Below are 25,039 nucleotides of genomic sequence, written 5' to 3'. Positions count from 1 at the left end.
TATGCCTTGGACAGCAAAGCTGACTAACAAGCAAGTTCTGGAGCACATAATACCAGACAGGTCACTGGAAGGCAGAAATCACAAAACAGCATCTTATTTATTTTGGCCATGTCATATGGAGGAATTCACTGAGAAAGTAATTTATGTTTGGAAGAGTTTGTGGTAAAAGGTATATGGTAAGTGGACACCATCAAAGCTGGCACCAGCCAGAGCAGAGAACCACTCAAAAAAGTGCAAGATCAGAAGATATGGAGAAACCTGGCCCATAGAATTGCCAAGTCGAACACAACCGAACAGATACCATCATCATCTGTACGTACATACGCTATTCACATACTGCAGTTTTAAAATACAACAAACCTAGATATCTATTTATGCCTAGATATATCTGCCTGTGTGTATCAATGACTCAATCACAGTTGTGCATTTGTGACAAAGTCCCAGCTTCTTTTACATCTAATGATAGTTCTAAATAATACCCCTTCTAACTTTCACAGAAATGGTAGAACCTGGTGACATGTAGCTTAAATGTTATAGGGCCAAGAAAGGACATTTCCCTCAATGTTATTCTTTTCGCTTAAAGAATAGATTGAAGATTTATTTTTCTTTGTGTACTAACTTGGTTACTTTACTTCAGCTTACTTATAACATTTAAGTAAGATACATTTTAGTTTTGATTTTATACAGTAGTTAAAGGCACTAGACTAGAAACTGGGAGGCCATGAATTCTAGCCCTATTTTGGACATGAAGCTATGGGTGACTTTGGGCCAGTCACTCACTGTCAGCCATAGAAAGAAAACAATGGTAAATCACTTCCAAAAATGTAGCCAAGGAAACTGCATGGACTTTTCCATGTAGTGGCCAGGAGTCTTGCAATGGTCAATAATGACTTGAAAACCCAAACCCAAAATGATTTTATTGAATAATAATATTTTCATAATATTTCTTACCTTTAAGGCCATTAAACTTTCAAATCTGGAGACTTCAGTAATATAATTATGAACTCTAACTTTCAGTTCTTCTTTTTCACGTAAAGTTACTTCCAATTCGGTTGAGATTACCTGTTTATATTACATACTGTTAGACATATTATTCACCAAGTAAATAAACCACATGCTGACCAAGCAGTAATCTTAAATATGATCTATTCCATATCAAAACTGAACTACAGGGAAACAGCTTGTAACAGTGTTTCTCTTGGCTATTAGTTCCTCATGTTCAGATTAAAAAAAAAAAATCAGCATTCAGTCTTGTGTCTGACTTCCAACCTATGGGGAAGTAATTTTCCTTATGGAAGATTCGGGGCAATGCCTATTTTGGCAATGCCTATATTGGTATTAGCACTTGACACTTCAAAAAATTAAACTGATACCTGATTAAACATTTCAAATGATATAATTATTCAATGTTTGTATTAGTCAAGATTAAACTAGAGCAGTCACCACACTATTAAAAAAAAACCCACATAAATTGGATATACATACAAGCAAGTCATCAGAGAACTTTTTCTTGAAAAAATGTGCAATATGTAGCCATAAGGGATTTATCTTTACCAGTAAATACAAAGAAAAATAACTATGAGTGCCTGATGTTTTAACTATGATAGGATAAAATATTGTCCTTCAGAGTAACAGTTGAAACCATTGGGGGGAAAAAACTGGAATGGAGAATTTCCAATTTAGCTTTCATAGTTGGCGAACCAAGAAATGCATTTTCAAGCTGGAATGCTAGAAAAAGAATGGTCAGAAGTGAAAGGCGAGGAAGGAACAAGAATTCACTACAGCCATGTATACAGTCCTTGACTTATGTCCATAACTGAGCCTAGAATTATAGTCCTTAAGTCAAGGTGATTGTTAAGTGGGTCATTATGTGATTGGGCTTGCTTTTGCAACCTTTTTTGTGGCAGTTGTTAAATGATTGCTGTGATAAGTGAACACTGCAGTCATTAAGTGAATCCATTAAACTCAATGGGTGTTTTTTTGCCAGGAACCGTAAGTAAACCTCAGAAACTAGCAAAAAAAAAAATGCTGAAAACAGCAGTCAAGTGATCACAAGATTCTGCAAATGATTGTAACTACAAGATGGTTTCCAAGGGCCCAAAATATGATCATGTGACCATGAGGATTACCTATACTGGTCTCTATTCTTCTTCACTGTGATTGAACTATATATCTGATCCTCACCAGGTACACAGTCCATGACTGCTGGATGAAAATATGAAGAATCTTTCATTTTAATCTTCAAGTTTGCCATTAGATATTAGGAAAATTTTCTTTTTTCAAAGATGGACTACTATTACAAACATACACAATTCCCAATTGGTATAATTTATTTGATAATTAATAATCAGATGACAAGATTGTTTCTAAACAAAGGGTCTCCAATCTTGGCCACTTTAAGCTTTGCTGGCTGAGGAATTCTGGGAGTTGAAGTCCACAAGTCTTAAAGTGGCCAAGGTTGGAGACCCTGTTCTAAACAATACATCTTTTTAAATATCTGGCACTCAAGCTGTAAGTAGCTTAGATAGGATCTACAAACTCGTAAAATTTAGAAAACTTACAAGCAAAATACTTTTTTTAGGAAGACAACCTGGGATATTAATAGTTCTTTTAGTTCTAGATTCCAATTCCTATTGGAGAGCATGATACTGGAATCTAGAACTAAAAAAAACAGGATTCCGAACAAAGTAAAAGGCTTACAAAAACTCTTCACACTCCAAAATATGTAATACAGATAGTTGTAGTTGAACAACAGCAGCAACCATTTAGTTGTAATAAAGGTGCTGAACCCAGGGGACTCAGGACAATCTTCCTACTTCTGGCTGTTGCAGCCTGATCTTGATTCGGGCCCATGGCAACCAGTTTGCAGTTATAACACAGCAGTGCCTCAGTCATGCGATCGCCATTTGTGGCCTTCCAACAAGCAAAAGCAATGGGGAAGCTGATACGAAGTGGCAAATGATGATCACATGATTGGTCCAGTCACAGCAACTGAAACTGCCACACCTGCCATCATAGCTTGGTGTGGTCACATGACGTCACATTTGATGACATCGCTTATAAATGGAACTGTCAATCTCAATTATCATCATTAAATGAGGACTACCTGTATTTTACTTTACTTAAAACCAGCGTTGACATTGTTTTAGTTACAATGATGTTTCAGGAGAGGTATCACATCCTTTGTGTATATGATTACTGGTAACAAAATAAATCACGATGTGCACTGTATTTGTATTATTTTATACCTGGTTTTCTCTAGTCATTGTGGCTAGATCATCCTGTAATCTTCTGTTTTCCTTCAGAGCCATTTCTTTCACTCTGACAGTTTCTCCAAGCTCTGAGTGCACCCCATCAAACTGGCGGTGGAGACTGGCAAGCTCACGGTCTTTCCCATTTAAGGCATCCTTTAATTGGCTAATAAATGCGGGATTTAGAAAATCTTAAATGTAATTCATTTTTTTGCAATACAGTATATACATGATGGCCATAATTTAAAAATTACAGCAATGAACTAAAATCTACCTTTGTACAGTATTGATTAGTACCAAAATGCATTTTAGCCCCAATGCTTTTCAATCTCTATGTCAATGATTCACCAGGATTCCTGCATGCAGTAGATTTGCATATCCCAAAGATTCTTGACAAATTTATTAATACCCTTTTATATGCCGATGACATGGTATTAATGGCTCATTCACAAATAGGCCTGAGGAGGCTGTTGCATGAGCTGAATACCTATTGTACTTTGAATTTCTTAAATATTAATAAAAGCAAATCCAAAGTGTTCGTTCTCAGCACAACAAGTAGGAAATATAATTGGCAGATTAATGGGAGTCAATCGAACAAGTAAATTCTTACACCTACTTAGGAGTGGTCTTTACTAATACAGGATCTTGATTCAATCACTTTAAAAGTAGCGCATTAAGAGCTGAGATAAGCACCAAAAGATTACCGTGTTTCTCATATAATAAGGCCGTGTCTTTTTTTTTTTTTTTTTGAGCCCTGAAAAAATGGCTAGGCTGTCTTTTTGGGGGTGACTTAATTCCCCCCCTTGCATCTGTGGGCGGGTGGATGGTGATGGCTTGGAAGTTGACCTCGCCGTTGGTGGGTCACTTCGTATCGGGGTCGACACAGGCAGCACCATATCCGGGTGTGCAACAAAAGTACTTCCTAACGGCAAGCCCCCCCACCATTCCCCCCCATTTTGCATGTTTTAATATAGGCCTTAATTTGGGGGGAGGGGCTTAATTTCATTTCATGCCTATAAAACATGCTGGGACTTCCTATTGGGGGAGGCCATATTGTTGGAGAAACAGGGTATATAAATTATTTAACCATAATTACCCAGGCACTTTGACCCCTATGTTGAAAGTATTTAGGGCAAAAATAGTTCTAATGCTGACGTATGGTGCAGAACTATGGGGTTTAAATAAAGCCTCCCCACTTGAACAAACACAGACCCACTTTTTAAGACACTTATTGGGGACTGATAAGAACACTTCTGCTTCAGCGGTCAGAGCGGAATTGGGTATCCACTCCTTACATAGCCACTTAATAATTAAAACATTTACATACTGGCTAAAGATACAATCAGTGGATTCGGTTAGACTTCCCAAACTATGCCTAACTGAACAGTTAAATAAGTTCCGATATAATTCCTGGGCCAGTCAACTCCACAGAGCCATCTTAAGACATGGGTTTTCTACCCAATTTTTTATTGACAAGGGTTTCCCAGGCAAGGGAAATTTTTAAACAGAGAGTCCTGAATATTAGTGCCTAGACTGACATGGAATTATTAGCAAAAAACAGATCTATAAGATGGTTGGCTAAGAATAAAAACATCTTCCAAAAATACCTTTCAATGGGTAGGCCACAATTACAGAGAAGAGCCTATACCAGAGCCAGATTTGAGTTACTGGAATCCATGTCCAGACATGGGTGCTTCCACCATGTACCATACCACGAGAGAACCTGCCTATGTGGTTCATCTGCCATTGAAGATATTTCCCACATTTTGTTCAACTGCCAAATATATGCCCCCATTAGGCTTAAATATTTATCATTTCTACTGGAAAGAACATCCCGTTGGGAATCAAACCACAGATAGTTATATTTCCTCCGGGCCTCTAATGTACACATGGTCCGTAGGACTGCTAAGTTTATAATCAAGGCAGCAGTCCTAAGAACCCAATATACTGAACAAATTGGTGTATCCTGCAAGGGTGATCTATTATCTGATTTTTGACTCCCTGGTTTTCCACATATGTTTTTATTACTGTATTCTTATATATCTAACTTATCCGTATTTTGTTGTGTTATATATTTATATTATGCTATTTATAAGGTCTTATGACTATTCAATAAACCTCTTACTTACTTACAAAGGATTAGTACCAAAGATGTTTTGCATATTACCAACAAGTACACAGCTATTTTTGTAACTGAGCATATATCTATCTTGTTTCTTTAGAACAAATAAATCACCCGGCATTTGTGAAATTAGACCTGAATTTCTTGCACTATGGCACAAATGGCAACATTGGTAGAAGACAGATATGATGCTAAGTCTTTATTAATTTTAATTGAGTTTGTAGAATAAGCTAGATCTGGTTCATAGTCAAGAAAGCACAAGGTATTCCCTATTAAAATTAGTTATTGTTGCTTCTAGCTATCCTACCCCTGAGACTCTGAAGCATTTTCTGGAGCCTGAAGAGTAGTAGTGTATATTCCCTGCAACCAAACAGTACTACAAGGGGCATGTAATAAGAATATTTTCTTTTGAGATCTTTTGACAAGAGGAAAATTGACACTCTCAAATATGCCTCCCATACCTTGCATTCTTTTTAAAACTGTTAACTTTCATTCGAAAAAGTCAGAAAGTGAATAATTTCAATTAAAGTTTTCAGAAATACAATTAAATACTAAAAAAAAAAAGAAATTATTAGCTGTTCAGAAATTAGAACTGTTCAGAAAAGCTAGAAAACAGCTTTACAGTGAAATGTTATCTCTTCACTGAGCTTAAAGTGAATGGTTATTAAAGTGGTTTGAATAAAGAAAGTATAATTATTTTAGAAGGTAACCAGCCATTTAAAATATATATAATATAAAGTATTTTGGGCTTCCATCATCTTATCTTAAATAAGCATTGAATTTAATAACTTCCATGATATATAACACAATTACCTAAAATAAAATTAGCTAAACTACACATTACAATTTTTTCTTTCTTCTATTTTAACTCATGGAATATGCAATAGCTCAGTTACTCAATTTTATAATCTTAATAAAATTACCCCGACCATTGTAAAATCTGTTTCAGAATAACCAAAAGTTATAATTTTATTACTTACTCTAAAGATAATTCCAACTGAGTAACTGTTTTTTGTAAGTTGAAGATAGTCTTTTCCTGTTTAAAGAGATGGAATTATACATGTTGTATATTTTCTTTTCCTGTAATTTTAAATCTAACATAGCATTAATGAAACTAAGTAATTTGAGAAACTATCCTATCCTAACCAAATATTTCTTTCAAAGCTCCTGCAACAAGCACACGACACTATTATACATAACCTTATATAGACATATTAATACAATTTTAATATACATTTATAGTTCTCTGCCAATGACTTATAAGCAATTTTATTCATGATTTTACAGGCAATGTAAGTGGCAAAGTTACTAACTGTAATACTCCTAAACATTTACTATATATAATTTTGTTCTTATTGCCTTTCAAATATTTTTTTTGCTTGTTTTTCAATTTTCACTAATTTTCTAACAAATTGCAGAAGCCAAATTATGTCTTCAGATCTTTTGAGTGTATAGAAGCATGTATTAATAATAATCATAATTACAATGATCCAAGAAAAATGATTAAAGTTCAAAGTAAAACATGAAAATATTTCGCAAGTAGCTGGGGCGGGGGGAGAATGGAAGAGGGGAAAATGGGACGCTACCAGAATGCCCTTTTTATATTATTTTTAAATAACTTCTTGCTACCAAAGGCAACTGACATAGAACCATTTGTTATATGCTATCTATCTCTCACTATCTTCAAGCTAGGAAGCAAGGCATAATATGAACTGGGCAAAACTACTCTGCATCTACATCTGGGAGGACATGATCATTCTTGGCCAACTTTTTTATCTTTTGTGTCCATATTCTCCCATGAATTCTCGAAGTATGGAGGGTTCTCTGCTGCCGAGAACATCTGCACAGAGCTTAAAATATCCTATATAACAAGAGTTCCCCAACCTTTCCAGCTTGGCAGATTGGCGCAGCTGGTGTGGCAGCAGTGGTGGGGAGAAGAGATGGTCTCGTGTACGCACACACAGACACACACACACACCGCTTTCACAAATGCCACATGCTCACTTGCCCACCATTTCTGTGGACCGGTTCCAAATGAGCTGCAGCCTGACAGAAGGCCTCTTGGTGATCTGGGGCTTGGTGATCCCTGCTATGTAAGACACCTACATGGCTGTTTGTGTGGGTGTGGATGGGGGTGTTATGATGGGAGAACACCTTTGTCCATGGGAAGAATGGAACAGAAGAATTTCCATTAGCCTTACATAAAGACTATCCTTCTACTGAGAGCAGGGAACAGCCATCTATCATAACAAAATGGCATTTCAGTGTAGAGAAAAGTAAAATCCTACACTTAGGCAAGAAAAACCCAAAGTACACAGTATAGACTGGGTGAAACCAGGCTCAATAGCAGTAACTGTTGAGAGGGATCTTGGAGTCTTAGTGGACAACCAGCTAAATATGAGCCAGGAGTGTGCAGCAGCAGCCAAAAAAGCTAATGCAATCCTAAGTTGCATTAACAGAGGGATACAATCAAGACCAAGGGAAGTACTAATACCACTCTATAAAGCCTTAGTAAGACCACACCTAGAGTCCTGCATCCAGTTTTGGTCACCACATTATAAAAAAGATGTTGAGACTCTAGAAAAAGTACAGAGAAGAGCAACCAGGATGATTAGGGGACTGGAGGCTAAAACATACGATGAACAGTTGCAGGAACTGGGCTTGGCTAGTCTAGTGAAGAGAAGGACCAGGGGAGACAGGATAGCAGTCTTCCAATATTTGAGAGGCTGCCACAGAGAGGAAGGGATCAAGCTATTTTCTAAGACACCTGTAGGCCAGACAAGGAATAATAGATGGAAACTGAACAAGGAGAGATTTAACCTAGAAATAAGGATAAATTTTCTGGGAATAGTGAGAACAATCAATCTATATGGAACAGAAGTTGCCCTCGGAAGTTGTGGGAGCTTCATCACTGGAAACTTTCAAGAAGAGATTGGACTCCCATCTGTCAGAAGTGGTGTAGGGTCTCGTGCTTGGGCAAAGGTTTGGACTAGATGACCTACAAGGTCCCTTCCAACTCTGTTATCTGTTATCATCACAAGTGGGTAATTGCTGGATTCTGCTTGATACTCTCATCAATTTTATTGCTACATCTGGTGGTCAGGTCAGATGCCAACTTCTAACCAGCACCTTATATCTCTCCATCAGCCATCGTAGTGATATAAGGCTACAAAGGGAACTTATGCCATGCATGCTTCTCTCTGTCAGGCAGATACAACTAAGTTCTTAGGAGTCCCACATAATACTTTGGGGCTGGCTTTCCCAGACTAGGTGGTTGTCTTGTTCCTCTCTTTCCGTAAACCTTCTTAATATTTTTTTGGGGGAAAGGTTGTTAAAAGAGAGAGAAATTAACAGTAGGACAGGGGCCCCCCAACCCCGCAGGCTGCAGCCCACTACCGGGCAGTGGCCCACTGGGAACTGGGAGGCACAAGTGGCAGGCAAGCATGCATATGTGCAGCTTCATTTGGGGGAGCTGTGTGTGCCCAAGCACATACATGCCCCATGCATGGAACCGTTCCCTCTCCTCTCCCCCCCACCCCCGCCCCGCCAAGCTACCAAGCCAGAAAGCTTGAGGACTGCTGCCCTAAGAGAAAGGGCAGCTAAAGTAATTTGCAAATGTCTGTCTTTGGGGAAGAAATGTCCCATGGAAGATGTTTTTACACTGCAATAAAACTTGAAGAGAATCATACACAAGGAACAATTGTTTTCTATATAAACCATGAATCTGCTGTAGAAGCAATCCCTTTGCCATTCCAGTTATCAATCATTTTACCTTAAATTGTCCAAATTCTTCCTTGGTTGTATATCTGGCAAATAACATCCAGCCCTTGATACACTAAATATTAAGATAAAATGGTTTCGATAATCCATTTCCCTATTTTGTATAAATACCTTGTTAGCTAAATTGTCTTCTAGATATGCAATTTTTTCAGTTTTTTCATCTATGCTTTCCTGAAGGCTATCTTTTTCCTTATCCAAGGCATTCACGGTACTTCTGAGCAAAATAAGAGACTCATTTTGTGATAAACTCTTATTTTGGAGTGTATCTGAAAACAGCAAAACAACAACAAATTTAGTTGGCTCACTTGCTTTGACCATGCAAAACTCTAAGCTCTGTAAGCACACTAGTATTGGTGTATTTGTTCTGAATTCCTCTGTTCTGGATTATGAGATTGTTGTTGATAAATTCTTTTATTGTTAACACTCAACAAATGATTATAGTCAATCATCCCAATTTAAAAGTATATTGCTTTTTACAAAACTTCTGTTATTGCTAATTTCAAATCACCTATGTGACCTTGGAAAGTTAAAATCCTGCTGAAGTTTGGAAATATCTGTCAGAGAATGACTACCATTTTAAATTTTATTCCCTTCCCCCTCCAACAAAAGTTCTATTTATTTATCTTTTAAATGCATAAAGGTGTCAGCTCTATGACGACTCTGGGCAATGTAAAATTACATTGTGTTTGATATAAGAACTCCAATAACTTTTATCCCATCCTTTTATCCAAAGATAAAAAGACATTAAGTGTCTATAATTTATTTGAGTATTTGGGATGTCAGTATTTGAACATTTTTTCTGATAAAGGGGCAAAAATGACATTCAAGGAATATGTTCACATTTTTGTAGTTTATACAAAGGCTTTTTATAATTAATTTTGAATCACCTTTCATTAATATTGTTTGCATGTATATTTTTACTCTTAATTAATTTGAATAACATAATGTTTAAAAAATACCTGTACAGGAAAAAAGGCCAGCAACTACAATAAATTCAGCCTAAATCCTAAAGTCTTCCGCCTCAAATTTGAATTGGAAATTTATTATTTGTCTTACTTATATTGTTTACTCCTGTTAAAAATCTGAGAATGATTTTGTGCAAAACTAAACTAGAGTATTTGTACTTTTTTTCTTAATAAAGCAGTACAATCTCATTCACCTATTTTGTCCTCTAATATCTCAATTTCCTCTTGAGCTGATTGAAGTTCGTTTTCTTTAAGAGTTAGTTGATGCTGTATCTCATCTAGGGATTTCTGAATCTGTTCATTTAATAGTCTGTAAAATCAAGACAGTTATGTTAAATACAATATTGGGCACAGGATATGAATCCATTTTTACTGTATCTTCAGTAGGTATTATAATTTATAAAGAAATAGTGAGCTAGATTGAGTAATCAGTGCTATACCTTTTAGTCTAGATTTTCAAGAATTAAAAAATCCTGTTTTCCTAATGAAGATCCAAAATTGTCCTTTTAATTTTCGTAAGTATAGATATCACCAAACATAATTACATATTGAAACTGAATGGCATTCCCAACTTTCCAATGAAATAGGAATTTTGTAGACACCAAGGACTATTACCAACTAGATAACATTATCAGTGTGAGTGAATGTGGGGTTTGCTGCTGCCTGCTTATATACACGAGCTTGCCGTGCCAATAATCCCTGTATATCTGGGCATATAAACCCTAAAATTTCTGCTTATCACTATCTAGGAACTCACATGCAAGAAATATCTGTGATATTAATCACTGGATAAATATTAATATCTAGCACTGTCTCATTCCTCATCTTTTCCCATCTTCTCATTTTTCCTACTACCTTCTTCTATTGATTTCTTATGATTTATCAATTGTTGTTTGTAACTTATTCATGATTGTAACTATGATTATGACCTATCACTTATTATTACTTATTATTGTATGTACACTGTGAGCTTATGCACTGGAGGCAGATTCCTTACTTGTCCAATCACACTTGGCCAATGAAGAATTCTATTCAGTTCTGTTCCGTTCCGTTCCATATGTGTAAATTAATATTTAGTTTTTCTTACTACTCAATTATCAAATTAGCCATATTATTACCTCCAGTTTAATTATCAGGCAAATGCAAAGTGGAGACCTCTTTTTTAGGGCCATATCACTGAAGCCACCAGCATCGTAGAATGACACAAATTACAAATACACATTTACTAGTTATAACATGCACAGCTTACTTTAGTGAATTCAGTTCTGTCTTATACTGTGCAGAATCTTCAGATGTGTTTAAGAGCTGATGAGCCTTTACGTTCAGTTCATCTTCCAAAGAGCTTATTTTGTCTTTTAACAATGACACTGTAGATACTTGATCAAGACGTTCTGTTTCCAACTGTAGGGCAAAAGAAATTCCAAACCTATGTGACATTTTTAAACCTAACGTATTTTAAACATTGCAACATGAAGCAGCCCTTCACAATATGTTCCAGTAAGGATAAAATGCAATGAAATCCACAGTAAGTTGAATTGCCTTGTAATAACAGGAATTAATTACATCTTCCATTATATGTGGCCCCTATGATATTTTGCCATTTTCTTTCCAAATAATCATGAAATAGCAACCACATAAAAAATTATAGCTCCAAATCCAATTATTATATTTACTTACAAAAGACTTACTCTTTTAACAGTGCTTTCCAATCTTGATACTTCCTGTTCCAATTTTAATTTATCTAAACCATATTCCTCCTGCAGGACCTAACAAAACAAAGTAAACAGATCAGTAAGGAGCCCTTTCATTAACAATATTAAAATATCCCCAATTACCCGAAATTTCTTGACAAATGAAATGACCCGACAGAAGGAAAATGGCATCTATTTTGTTTTCCTTTAGAACAACAAATATAGTTGAAAATAGATATAAATAAGAAGCAAAAAAAAAAGAAAAACCCAGTAGCTTATTAATTCAAAGTGAGCATGTATTTTCTTCTGGTTTCACTGCATAACCTTACCTAACCCCTTCGGCTTCATAGAAGCAAACTACTAGAGCAGCAGCCTCCAGAACCAGCTCTGCAGACCAGTGGCGATGGCGGGGGTGGCAAAGGGGAAGGTTTCGCTTGCACAAATGCAGCTCCACACACTTGCACAATTGCCCACCACCTGTGCGGCCTGGTTCCCAACGGGTCTGATCTAGTACCAGTCTACAGGTGGGAGCTGTACATCCTGTACTAGAGAGGAAGTACTTATTTTCATATAGATTAAATCTGGTACCTAGAATTTATTAATTGAAGATGCATCCGCAGTGTGTTCCTACTGATTCTGTCGCTGACCTATAGCAATGTTGGCGAACCTTTCCATCCTTCCATGCATGTGTGCACATGCAATCACCCATAAGGCAATGCAGGCGGGGGGGCCATGCCCCCTGCGCATGCACGCATAATCCTCCACGCACACCATGTCTCTCTGCAGATGCATCCGCAGACACACGGTGTGTGTGTGGGGGGGGTCATGTGTGCATGCATAAGACCTGCATTGTCTTATGGGGTTTCTGTGCATGTGCGAGTCTCCTGCGTGCGCCCCACCCAACTACCCCTCTTTGTTAAAAAAAATAATCCTCAAACATTTATTTATTTGATTTATATGCCACTTCTCACTCTGCGTAGCAACTCTTAACTCAAATGTTGACAAACAATATATTGTATATCAACAATCAATTACTGCAAATCAGCTGTAAATTTGTCTTTCCAATGTTACCTAATATTTAACAAAGTGCCAAACCAAAATTACCACAGAAAATGTTTGCCACTTTGAGAATTTGTGCTAAATTAACATTTCCATTCATTATTAGTTTTAACAATACTCTTAAGAGAACGATTATAAAAGAAAATCCAAAGTGCACTTTTTGAAATCCTTATGACATTATCAGTAATTATCTGAAATGTAACAGGACCCAGACATAGCCACTTTAAATAAGAATCTAGACCAAAATTATTTCATTACTGAAAACTACAGAAAATGTTAAAAGCTGACCTTTAATTTCTCCCTTAGTCCTTCTTTCTCTGATGCTGCTCTTCTGAAATCAGCCAATGCATTCTTTCTTTCTTCTTCTGCATGATTTTTTGTTAGAAAACAGGTTTTTTTCTCTCTCCGTAGACGGTTTAATTCATTCTGAGACTAAAAATATAAAATTAATTTTAATTTAACCCTGCCTTTATTAATTTAACCCTGCCTTTATTAATTTAACCCTGCCTTTATTAATTTAAATAAACAACTCAAGGTGTGAGCTTATGCTTTTTCCTCTTTCTATTTTCCCGACAGCAACCAAGTGAGTTGACATAGGATAAGAGAGATCTGGCCCAAAGTCACCCAGCCAGCATTCATAGCTAAAGCAGGACTAGAATTCACAGTGTCGTGGCTCCTAGTCTGATGCTTTAACCACTAGACCAAGCTGGTTTTCTTGAAAAATTATAATTGTATTACAATTTTTAAAAAGAAAACAAAAAAAAAGAAAAACAACTTTAAATAAAAAAATACCCAGAATGCTACTTATGAAATGTATTCTAAACTGAACAAACAAGAAAGAAAATTTATCAGAAACACTTTAAAATGTTGATATTTAATAATGTCAATGTATAAAACTAAAATATATATTTATGTAAAATATTGCAAAGTGTGTCCCAAAGGGAAATGTATTATTTTTTATAAGAAAATATAGCCACTTGAAAAATGGGTTCATTCAATCTTTGATAATTGAAGTAATGGTACTTTCCAATCTCTCAATATAAATTTTTAAGTATTCCCCATATAAAATAAAACCAATACACTTCAAAAACTCTCCGTTTCCACCATATTGGAATATTATTGAAAATAACTTTGACATTTTTAACTTAAAAACATTTACAAAGACATATATGCTACATAGTCTTTAAAAAGAAATTGGGCTTGACCAAATTAGCTAAATATACATACAAATTTCCTATATTGCAAACCAAGAAAATCTTGTTCCTAAATGTAACAATACCAAATAATTAATTTAAAGTAACTTTTACAGACTTTGTCTTTCTGCCCATGTTTAAAGTATTTTTTCCTTCTGTGTGTGTGTGTGTGTGTGTGTGTGTGTGTGTGTGTGTAATATCCATGAGATTTAGCATCAAAACTCAATAGACGTCAATAAACATCAAATGTGTAATTGCACTAGCCCAGGAAATGAATAATTTATTAAACTTATATGCCATCTGACTCTCAATAGCTCTGGGCAGCTCACACAAATCAAAGTAATTACAATACGCTCTGCCAAGTAATTACTAGACTTTTAACAGAAAATTAATACATAATAAGTATATGTGTTTTTCATGCATATATTTATGCTCATGAATTCACGAACTGCATAACATGAAATTATGTATGGTGGAATCTCAGGTTATAACTATTCTTCATAGATAGCAAAATATGTATCATAGAATAAATCATTATCCAGTATTTATACAACTATTTTGTTCTGTATTCACATTCTTCTTTTCTCATTCTAAACTGGAATTTGCAATAGTTCAATAAATCTAGTTTTGTTTTGATGAGATTGCAGATTTTCATTGTTTTATATTGCTCTGGATCAAGGTTATATTTATTTACCTGTTCATAAAGGACACTTAATTTGTCTTTTTCTACAGTTAATAGTTTGACATTAGACTGAATTTCTATCATATGCTTTTCAAATCTGTCTAGCATGGACTGTAGCTCATCTCTCTCTCGTGTAACTAACCTAAGGTCTTCATTCTGCAAAATAAAGAGGGGAAAAAAAGGAAAAAGTGAGAATATGCTTTATACATCCACATATGTATTCACCCATATTATTAAACAGGTCAATAAAATATATATTACTAATGACAGGATTACAGCCCAAAAACAATAATCATTCCATGCTTTATAAATCATGGATTATTTAGCAAAGAGCCATACCAAATTGGCCCTGGATTATATTGTTCACATTGCCCAGAACTGGGAATTCTGATTTTATGTCAGTTATCTGGCCAGGATCTCAACGTTCAAACGTAGCACTAAAACTCTGTTGAATATATTCTGAATCTTTACCCCACAGATCCGTCTCAGCTCCTCAAGTAGGGCCATGAAACACCCTGTTAATATATTTATTATTATGGTTAGTCAAAACAAGTCAGTTTCTAACCACTTGCTGCCCAGATTCAAATGCAAATTGCAATTAGACTAAATCCATCTTCTCCTGTGGCCATGTTAGAGAGGGAGGGAACTCTTGGTGTTCACATGTGTTGGTTAATTATAGGGAAATTATTAGATGTCTTTTACAAAATGGCAAATGCTTTCTCTATAATAAAATTGCTTTGAGGAAATAGTAGCATTTTAAAGCATGGCTTAGAGGTTAATACATCCACCTAATATGCAAGTAGCCCGGGCTGGAATCCCAGAAGGGGATGGCTAGCTGATGAGGGCTAAATAGTGTGAAATAGATCTATACTAGTCTCCCTTTATTTATTTCTTTGTCGGCAAAACATAAATTCGACACAGTAGCATTTTCTGTTTTGCCTTTGTTTACTGAAATCTTTTAATAATTTCATTTAAAAATTGTCAAGGAAAATAGGTAAATATAGAGCTACAAATAATTTCTAACATATTTACAGGACATCCTTGACTTATGACCATAACTGAGCCCAAAATGTTGCTGACGACAAATCTTTTAAGTGGGTTTGACATGATTACATGGTTAAGTGAATCTGGCTTCCTCATTGACTTTGCTTGTCATAAATGATGCTGTTGTAAATGTGAAAAACAGATTTAAGTCACTTTTTTCAATGTCCTTATAACTTTGAACGATCACTGAACAAACTTTTGTAGGTCCAGGACTATCTGTAGCCGAAATAAATTAACCATGCTTATTAAGAAGGAGATATCACTGAATCCGATAAAACTGGAGATCAAAGCATGCTAATATTTCAATACTAACAATGTCACATTGCCTCATATTTAATGTTAACTGGAGTAAACTAGTTTTTCCCTTATTAAAGTGTGCATTATTATTATTATTATTTCATTATATGTCTAAATAGTTGAGGATGCTGCCTGACTACATCATTTCTACCATGATCTTTTCACTTTATTGACTGTTAACAGCTGTTTTAACAGCCAGCTCTGATCTGGATCTCCTATTTGACTTCTTAGTCAGGAGTGACAAGAAACTGAAAGCAGGCAGGTGAGTGCAGAGGAGGAGGAGAACTCTAAAAGAAATGAGCCAAGAAATGAAACCCAGCACAGCACACTGCCCAAGTATGAAAGCAGCAAATAATCAGCCTGCTACAAAAGGAATCATCTGACCCATATCTGATGGCTGAGAGCGCGCTTTATAAAGCTAAGAGCTTGAAAGATAATTTGATGAGTAATTTGATTTTATGTGATATCATTGAAGTATGATGTATTAAGCACAGTAAGCCTTACCTTTTCTGGAGATTTGACTAACGGGCTAGATCTTCTTTTAAATATCTTTTGGAGGCACTCTAGTTCTCGCTTATAATAGTCCCTGTCTTCTTCTATGGTCTTTACAAATGTATCTAGGCGAGAAGGTGACTTGTCTCCAAGGGCTATGCCACCCTCCAGCCTCATTCTCTCCAGCTCTATGACAAGTTCCCGATCTACAACAGACCACAATTGGCAAGGATGACATTTCCATACACACAAAGTCTTCAGCTAAAGCATTCATTAAAGATACACGTACCCCTAGAGCTCCCACATCCATGCTAGTCATTTCTGGCTCTCGGAGGCGGTGCTCATCTCCGTTACAAAGCTGAAGAGGGAGTGCTGTCCGAAGACGTCTCCATGGTCATGTGGCCGGCATGACTGAACGCCGAAGGTGCATGGAATGCCATAGTTACCTTCCCACCAAAGGTGGTTCCTATTTTTCTACTTGCATTTTTTTACATGCTTTCGAACTGCTAGGTTGGCAGAAGCTGGGACAAGTAAAGGGAGCTCACTCCATTATGCGGTGCTAGGGATTCGAACCGCCGAACTGCCAACCTTTCTGATCGACAAGCTCAGCATCTTAGCCATGGAGCCACCGCATCCCTAAAGGATTCATTGTGAACATGATCAAGAAAAACTCTTTCAAAATATTTCTATTTCTAATGAAAGAGGGGAGGGAAAGGAAAGGAAGATCTGTGATAACCCCTGTCAATTTTCCTACAAGTAAATTCAACGGGGAAACTGGCAGGTAGTTTGAAATCGCAAGCCCGGCTTTTTTGCCCATCGTTAGTCATTTTGCTTCTCTATTTAGTAAGTAAATATCTCTGAAACGATGATCCAATGAGTTAGGATTAGGACAAAGCGTAGGGTTAGACTAGTTTATTTAACATTTGTCAGTTGTAGGATACAATAATTATATTATTTTAATTTACAGTAACCAAATATTTAAATTTGTAAAATAACACTATACTTTACACAACACTAACAAGTTGTGTGGAAGGAGTCTGCACTCCCTAGGAAAGGTACGAGAATCTGAAAGAATTAGAGGGAAAATATTTAATAAACAGTTCAGCAATGAATTATGTAAAAGTTCCTGACTCCCCTTTAGATTTTTTCCCCTCAAGATTTCATTTGAGGCTGGAAATCCAGCTCTAACAGCCTGTGGGAATATAAATACTTACTTATAATTTCAAGGTTTTCAATTTTTTTGGACAATCTGTGGTTTTCTGCTTGAGTCTGGCTTAAGAGTATCTCAAGGTTTTGTTTTTCTTCTGATTTTCCAAAGAGTTCTTCACTCAATTTTTCTTTTTCTCTGCGATAGGAAGATAACTCCTAACGTGACACAAATATTGCAAAACTTAGAATTGTGGCTACAATAAAGATACGTTTTTAAAAATCTATTTTTTAAAAAAATTGCATAACATTTCCATATACGGGTAATCCTCGACTTGAGACCATGAATTTATGAGCCCGGAATTTATGTTGTTATGGGAGACGTTTGTTAAGTGAGTTTTGCCTGGTTTTACAACTTTTCTTGCCACAGTTGCTAAGTGAATCAGTGCAGTTGTTAAATTACAAATTTAGTAACACAGTTGTTAATTCTGAATCTGACTGTGAATCTGGCTTCCCCGCTGACTTTCCTGGACAGATTGTCACCAAAAAAAGATCGCATGACCTGGAACCGTCATAAACATGAACCAGTTGTCGAGCATCCAAATGTAAATCACTTGACCACAGGAATGCTGCAATGGTCATAAGTGTGAAAAATGGTCATGAGTCACTTCAGTGCTGTTCAAACTTCAAATCCTCACTAAATGAACTGTTGTAAGTCGAGGACTACCTGTATTCAGGCGAGATGCACCAAGCATTCATTGTATATCAGAATATTTGACTTAGGTACGATTTATTTTATCTATCGATGTATTATTTATAAACTGACAATTAGTCAATTTATATTATTTATAGCCTATTCAATATCCAGAAGATTTCGTGTTAGAAAAACATCTATAAAAACAAGATAAAACAGGAAAGACAAAATAGAAACATAGTAGTTAAAGTATACAGTATTGAATAAAGATGATGAATGGAAAAGTGATTAAGAGATCGAAGGAAGTCTGAGCTAAATCTCATGCGAGCAAAACCCCAATGTCTTTACCTCATGCAAAGGGATATATGTATAGTCAGTACTTGCCCAGTCTCTGGGGAAAGGCATCCCAATGTCCTCTCCTACATTCCCACAGAGCGCACTCATCCCAGACATAAAACAAGAAAGCGCTCCTGCACCGCAGATCATAGGCAGGTATTTACCTCAAGTACTGCAATCTTAAACAACTGAAGCATTTAAATGGAGTAAGGAGATGCAATTGGTAACAAGTACCTCCCAGTGCAGGGAGATTTCTTCGGAGAATTGGTGCTTATTTAGTCTAGCAAATATGACAGTAACTTTGTTATATAGCCATATTCTGCACCAGAAGGCTTGAAGGGCAGACTCATTATGCAGTAGGACACTCATTAGGCCAGATGACAACTCAAGTGACAAAATGGATCCAGGAGTCAGGCTGCAAATGATCTTTCAGAGATAATGCAACCCCATCCAAAATGGAGACTGATAACGTTTTTACCCATGGTAATTATAGGATTGAGAAGAGTGAAGAATCTTACTCGAGCACAGCATTATCATTTCTGTTTTATTATCCGATCTGTTACTGCTTAAAAATATAGTCAAACAACAATATGCCAATTTTTGTCCTCGGTGAAAAACCAGATATACAAATCAAATCAATACAATACTGAAAGTTTTCATCTAAATACTGCAAGATATTTTAACCCTGCCTGTTTTATTGTAGGCAATCTTCAGCAGGATAGATATTTAAAATATTTGCACTGGGCTTATAAAACTTACTAATAAAAATCTACTACAACAGTGTCAATATAAAAAAGCAGAATTTTTTAAAAATATATTATTGATTTGCTTTCTTATGCTATTAATAATTGTCTTAAGCAAACATGCATTAAATTTAAGCCTAAATATATAAAAGTTTATTAAGTAAGCTAAACTCGGTTCAATAGGCAAGTTACTTACTAACTTCAGTCTTGCTATGGTCTCCTCACGGTCTTGTATTTCACTGTGTTTTTTTTTTATTTCTTCCTGTTTACATGAAATATATGTAAATATTTTTAAAGTCAAATGTTATTATAAAACTCAAGAAGTAAAATATTTATTTCTATATAAATTGTTGCATGGATATTAGGGCAAGTCACTACAATAAATATCAGTCACCAAATTATTATTGTTTTCTAGTGCACTTGCACAGTTGCTATATTTTTAAAATGAGATTTGAATGTATTTTTTTTCTGATTTTATTTTATTGTGCATTACTTCTGGGACACCTTGTATTTTAAAAACCTGTGCTCACTAACATGTAAACTACTGTAAGTAAGCTGGTTGGCTCCTACATCATTGTAAATCGTTTAAAATTGAAGGGAGGGAGGGAAAAAAATACTAAGCTGTCTGGAATATATTAGGGAAATCAAGCTGTGGAAGTAAAATAGGATAAACATTACAGCCATAAATCAGGAAATCAGCTTCCAATTGAAATCTATCTGCATTGAGACCAAGCTGGTCTCAAGTAATTCAATACTTCATCTGCAATATGGAATAATTAGGCCTACTTTACAGAACTAGTGAAGAATTGCAAAGAGAGAGAGAGAGAGGTAGGTAGGTAGGTAGACAGACAGACAGACAGATAATAGATGGATGGATGGATAGATAGATAGATAGATAGATAGATAGATAGATAGATAGATAGATAGATAGATAGATAAAGATAGATAGGCAAGGATAGATAGATAGATAGATAGATAGATAGATAGATAGATAGATAGATAGATAGATAGATAGACAGACAGACAGATGTCAGGAAAGAGATAGATAGATAGATAGATAGATAGATAGATAGATAGATAGATAGATAGATAGATAGATGTCAGGAAGGAGATAGACAGACAGACAGACAGACAGACAGATAGATAGATGTCAGGAAGTAGATAGATAGATAGATAGATAGATAGATAGATAGATAGATAGATAGATAGATAGATAGATAGATAGAGGTCAGGAAGGGCTGTCCCAAGCCCAATACCTATAGACTGAATACCAAATGGAAAGAGGGTGGGTGGGGTCAGGTGAGTGTCAAACTCATTGTCCTGGAAGTAATTCGAAGCATCCTGAAGTACCTCAATAAGATGGCACCCCAAAATGAATTGCTGAGAGAAGGCCTGAGGTGGCAGCTGATATAGAAGGAAGATCAAGCAGAGGAAATACCATGCAAGGCAAGACCCTGCATGAGATGTACAAGAGATATGGACAGCACTGAGACACTGATCCTAGCCTCACAAGAATAGAAACTAAGCACCAGATCCCTAGAAACAGGACAGGCCCCAAAGTGCTGACTAGGCGGAGAAGCCTCAGAGACCACCTAACACATAGTGGCAGGGTGTAATGTCACGGTACAAAGAATCACACAAACAGCTGGCAGTTCAAACCACCCCTTTATTGCTCCAAAGTTCCCCACACGCTCCCACATTTCTGGCAAGTCTCGAGCAGAATGATAACCAAACCCCACACAAACCTCGGGCAGCTTCTGGATGCAATTAGCCCTGCCCAGCAGCTGTCAGCACCAAGGCTGCTCGGCAATAAATCCAAAGGTATTTGGCAACTCAAGGACTTCAAGGAACAAAAGATCCGGGTAATTAGTCCAGAATGCCCACAGGAATTTATTTATTTTTTATTTTATTTGGTTTGTCAATTGCTTACAAGATAACAAGTATATGTATCAACATAGTTATGAATACATGGATACGTATAAGTAATAAAAAGAAACAATCGGACAGGGACGGTAGGCACGTTGGTGCGCTTATGCATACCCCCTACAGACCTCTCAGGAAAGGGGTGAGGTCAATAGTAGAAAGTCTAAGGTTAAAGTTTTTGGGGCTTGGGGGGCTCTTGCAAGGACTCTTAGCCAGTTCAAACATTTCAGTGTTTGTTCCCGACAAATGCCCCCCTCCACAGCGTCTCCTTAAGTCTCAGTCCCCCAGTGTGCCTTGTGAAGATGGGCGGGAGACTCTCCTCGCATGTAGACTGCTCCGTCTGCCCTGATCTCATCTCCTCTCTGCTCGCCAAGCCCTTGGATCAGGAAGGGGTGATCCCAGCTCCTCGCTTGAGTTCTGTCCCACATGTTCCCCTTGCCTCTGTTCCTCCCTCCCTGCCTGCAGGCCTTACTATTTCAGAAAAGTCTTGCCTAGACTGACTCTGCCCTTCCTCAGTTTCCTCCAAGGCCAACGGAGCCGCCCTCTCCATGTCTGGCATTTTTTGTTCCAACTCACACACACACACACACCCCAGATTGGGAGCATGACAATGTAAGATGCAGGCAGGAACGGCAGACGCTGAATGGCACCACCAAGTAGCTGGAATGGGCCCTAGCACTTAGGCCGGAAAAACCAAATGCACACAGGTATAGAATAGGCAGTTCCTGGCTCAACAATAGTTAACTGTGACAGGAATCTAGTGAACCACCACTTAAGTCTGAGCCAGCAGTGTGTTGCAGCTGCCAAAACAGCCAATTCAGTCTTCGGCTGCATCAACGGGGGGATAGCATGAAGATCACGAGAAGCAACAATACCGCTGTACACTGCGCTAGTGAGGCCACAGTTGAAATAGACCTTCCCAAGTCCAGATAGAAAATTCCATAGAAGATTGCAAAATATAACATGGCTAAGTTCCTGCGGGACTTCCAGGTCCATGCAAGCAAGTAGATATTTGCCAATCAGGCAGACAAAGTGATAGCAGACAAGGACCAAAACACAGCAGTGGCGATGGATGTAGCAGTGACAAGAATATCAGTTAGGTGGAATACAAGACACTGGGGAAGTGCCAGGACCTGAAGGAAGAACTAGAGAGGATGTGGAAAGGAAGGCCAATGTCTTTCCAGCGGTAGTAGGAGCACTCAGGGCTGTGACTCCTAAATTTGGAGAGTGGCTCCAACAGATTCCAGGAAAATCAGAGCTCCCTGTCCAGTAGATACTGCACAGAAACTCCCAGACCTAAGGCAGAGAACCCAAGATGAAAGAAGACACAAACCGATCATAAGGGTGAAAAAAGGAATTATATGGATATTTCAAAATATAAACACAGAAGTATGGCTCTCTGCAGTGAATATTATTCTTCCTATAAGACGTAAACATGACATCAAGTTGAGATTTTGAATGCAATTTTCTGGGCAATAGTTTGGAAGTGGCTTATCCCTGCCTTCTCCCAGGATATATTCCCCCCCACACACACACACCATTTTCCAGTCTATTCTGAGATCCCTGGTAATCTTTCCCATTCAAGTGTGCTTCATGTTCAATATTATTGTAATAAAATGTTCCAAAAGAATTTTAATGGCTGTGCAGGTATTTCTTACTTAGCAACTGCCCTGGACAGCAACTGTTTCCAGTTACGATAGTGATGAAAAAGTACAATCTAGGCCCACATTAATAACCTGTGCAGGGCCTCTGTCTCTCTCTCGTTCACATGTTCATCGTTACATTCAGCTAATAGCTGTCCCATGATAGGCTCCTGCCACCCCAGAGCAGAAAGATTGACTAAACTAGCTCTCTCTTCCTTTACTGCATCTCTCCACTGCCCGGTGCTTCCCTGAAAAGTCCTAACTGCAAATTAAAAAGCTCAGTTCTGTGACCTTAACTGAATGCTGGGCCACTGGCAGCTGCTGCCTGAAAGCGAAAAGATCTTAATCAGTTTCATACTAAAGACTTGTTATTTCCTTTTGGTTGAATGTCCCCACGGAGTTCTATTAAGTAATCTGTATGTAGCTTTATGAAATACTAATCCTATTCCATATTTTAAGGAACTCTTAATTAGTTTCTCAGCTAACTTCGGAGCTTTTCCACTTATCAAATCTAGAAAGATGTTATATACATTCTAATCAACAGCAAAATATGAAAATTCTTATTCAGTTATGCAGAGCTGCACAAAACCATTAAAACTAACATTATTAATTTTTTTTAATTAGTAAAAATACAAGAAAACTTCTTCAGCTTAAAACTTTATACTGTGTAACATTTAAAACAAAAAATGAATTGTGAAAGAAAACAAACTGTGGAATGTTTTCTCAAGGAATTGGAACTTATTCTTGATGTTCTCGTAATTCCCAAGATTTTCTTACCTTAGCCTCTCCAATTTCTTTATCTGCAGTTTCAAGCACAATTTCTTTATGCCTCTCCAACTGTTGGGCCAGGTGATCAATTTCAGTCAATTCTTGACACAGTTCTTCATTTTTGTTGCTTAAATGAGCCACCTCACTAGTCATATTTTGCCTGCTATCCAAAAGATCTTCTATGCGCTTTTCAAGATCTTTTTTTGTTTGCTGTAGAAATTCAACCTATAAATAGTGACATCACGTATCTAGTTAAATTCACTTGAACAAAATTTAGAAATTCCTTCAAGGATTTTCCATAATGAACAAACACAGTACTTTCTGCCCTTAGAATACAAATCAGTACATTCAATCTGTGAATGACAAAAAGTCTCCTAAGTTATACATAGTCGCATTAGTTATATACTGGATCCAGACATTTCAAAATAACTCTGGAAAGGCATAAAGAGCATAATTAAGATAACTTTAACTGCAATCTGCATACATTCATCAAATCAAGACTCCAAAAGTAGTTCTCCAGGAAATGTCAATAATTACAGTGAAATCTCATTTTAATGGACTAATTGTGTCTGTTTTTCATTTGTATGAAGATGTCATTATCATGAAAAATTACATAAACCGACACCTGGCCTGTTGCATTATTTATGTAATGCTATTATGCCAAATGGCACTTGAAAATTTTAGCCATTTGCATGGGAAGTCCATTGAATCAAGGGGCAGAATATGGAAATTTCACTGTACTTTGGCTAATTTTAAGGGGATCCATATTTTAGAGTTTTAGGTTATGCTTTAGGGATCTCTAGATGTAGAAGCTGAAAGAGAGTCACCAGCGTTACCTGCAAATTCAAGTGATCAATAATTTTTTCATTACTTCTGCTTTTGGCTTCCAGAGATATTACATCATGAGAACGACCGCCATCTAGGGCGACTGCTAAACGTTCAATCTCATTGTCTCGGAGCTCAACCTTCAATGAAAAAAATAACCGTGTTAACACTGTTAGTGCTATAACTCATATGCCCATGAAATGATCGTACACATTATGCGCTACTTGAATAGTAATAGCAATAGCACTTAGACTTATACACCACTTCGTAGTGCTTCATAATCCTTTTTTAAGCAGTTTGCAGTCAGCCTCTTGCCCCCTACAATCTGGCTCCTCTTTTTACCGACCTTGGAAGGATGGAAAGCTGAGTCAACCTTGAGCGGGTG

General features: G+C 36.9%; 1 protein-coding gene across 5 annotated transcripts in view; it reads right to left on the bottom strand.

Annotated features, from left to right (window-relative positions):
* CEP135 (centrosomal protein 135) overlaps positions 1 to 25,039 on the bottom strand; it is a 42,764-nt gene that overhangs the window by 7,092 nt on the left and 10,633 nt on the right. For 4 of the 5 annotated variants that reach the window (XM_087936635.1, XM_087936637.1, XM_026699916.2 and 1 more), the window contains exons 7-20: positions 24,666 to 24,794; positions 23,839 to 24,054; positions 19,692 to 19,757; positions 17,791 to 17,941; positions 16,589 to 16,782; positions 14,756 to 14,899; positions 13,157 to 13,300; positions 11,807 to 11,884; positions 11,368 to 11,519; positions 10,313 to 10,428; positions 9,265 to 9,419; positions 6,354 to 6,409; positions 3,249 to 3,417; positions 952 to 1,062 (exon numbers count right to left, since the gene is read on the bottom strand). In XM_087936635.1, coding sequence (XP_087792761.1) covers positions 952 to 1,062; positions 3,249 to 3,417; positions 6,354 to 6,409; positions 9,265 to 9,419; positions 10,313 to 10,428; positions 11,368 to 11,519; positions 11,807 to 11,884; positions 13,157 to 13,300; positions 14,756 to 14,899; positions 16,589 to 16,782; positions 17,791 to 17,941; positions 19,692 to 19,757; positions 23,839 to 24,054; positions 24,666 to 24,794 — 1,881 coding nt within the window. The remainder of the gene's footprint in view (positions 1 to 951; positions 1,063 to 3,248; positions 3,418 to 6,353; positions 6,410 to 9,264; positions 9,420 to 10,312; positions 10,429 to 11,367; positions 11,520 to 11,806; positions 11,885 to 13,156; positions 13,301 to 14,755; positions 14,900 to 16,588; positions 16,783 to 17,790; positions 17,942 to 19,691; positions 19,758 to 23,838; positions 24,055 to 24,665; positions 24,795 to 25,039) is intronic. The other variant, XM_087936638.1, reaches the window with a different exon arrangement.

This window comes from Pseudonaja textilis, chromosome 6 (assembly GCF_049901715.1).
Source record: "Pseudonaja textilis isolate UNSWEBS1 chromosome 6, rPseTex1.2, whole genome shotgun sequence".
Lineage (NCBI taxonomy): Eukaryota > Metazoa > Chordata > Lepidosauria > Squamata > Elapidae > Pseudonaja > Pseudonaja textilis.
Note: the sequence above shows the minus strand (reverse complement) of the source record. Positions and strands in the feature narration are given on the sequence as shown.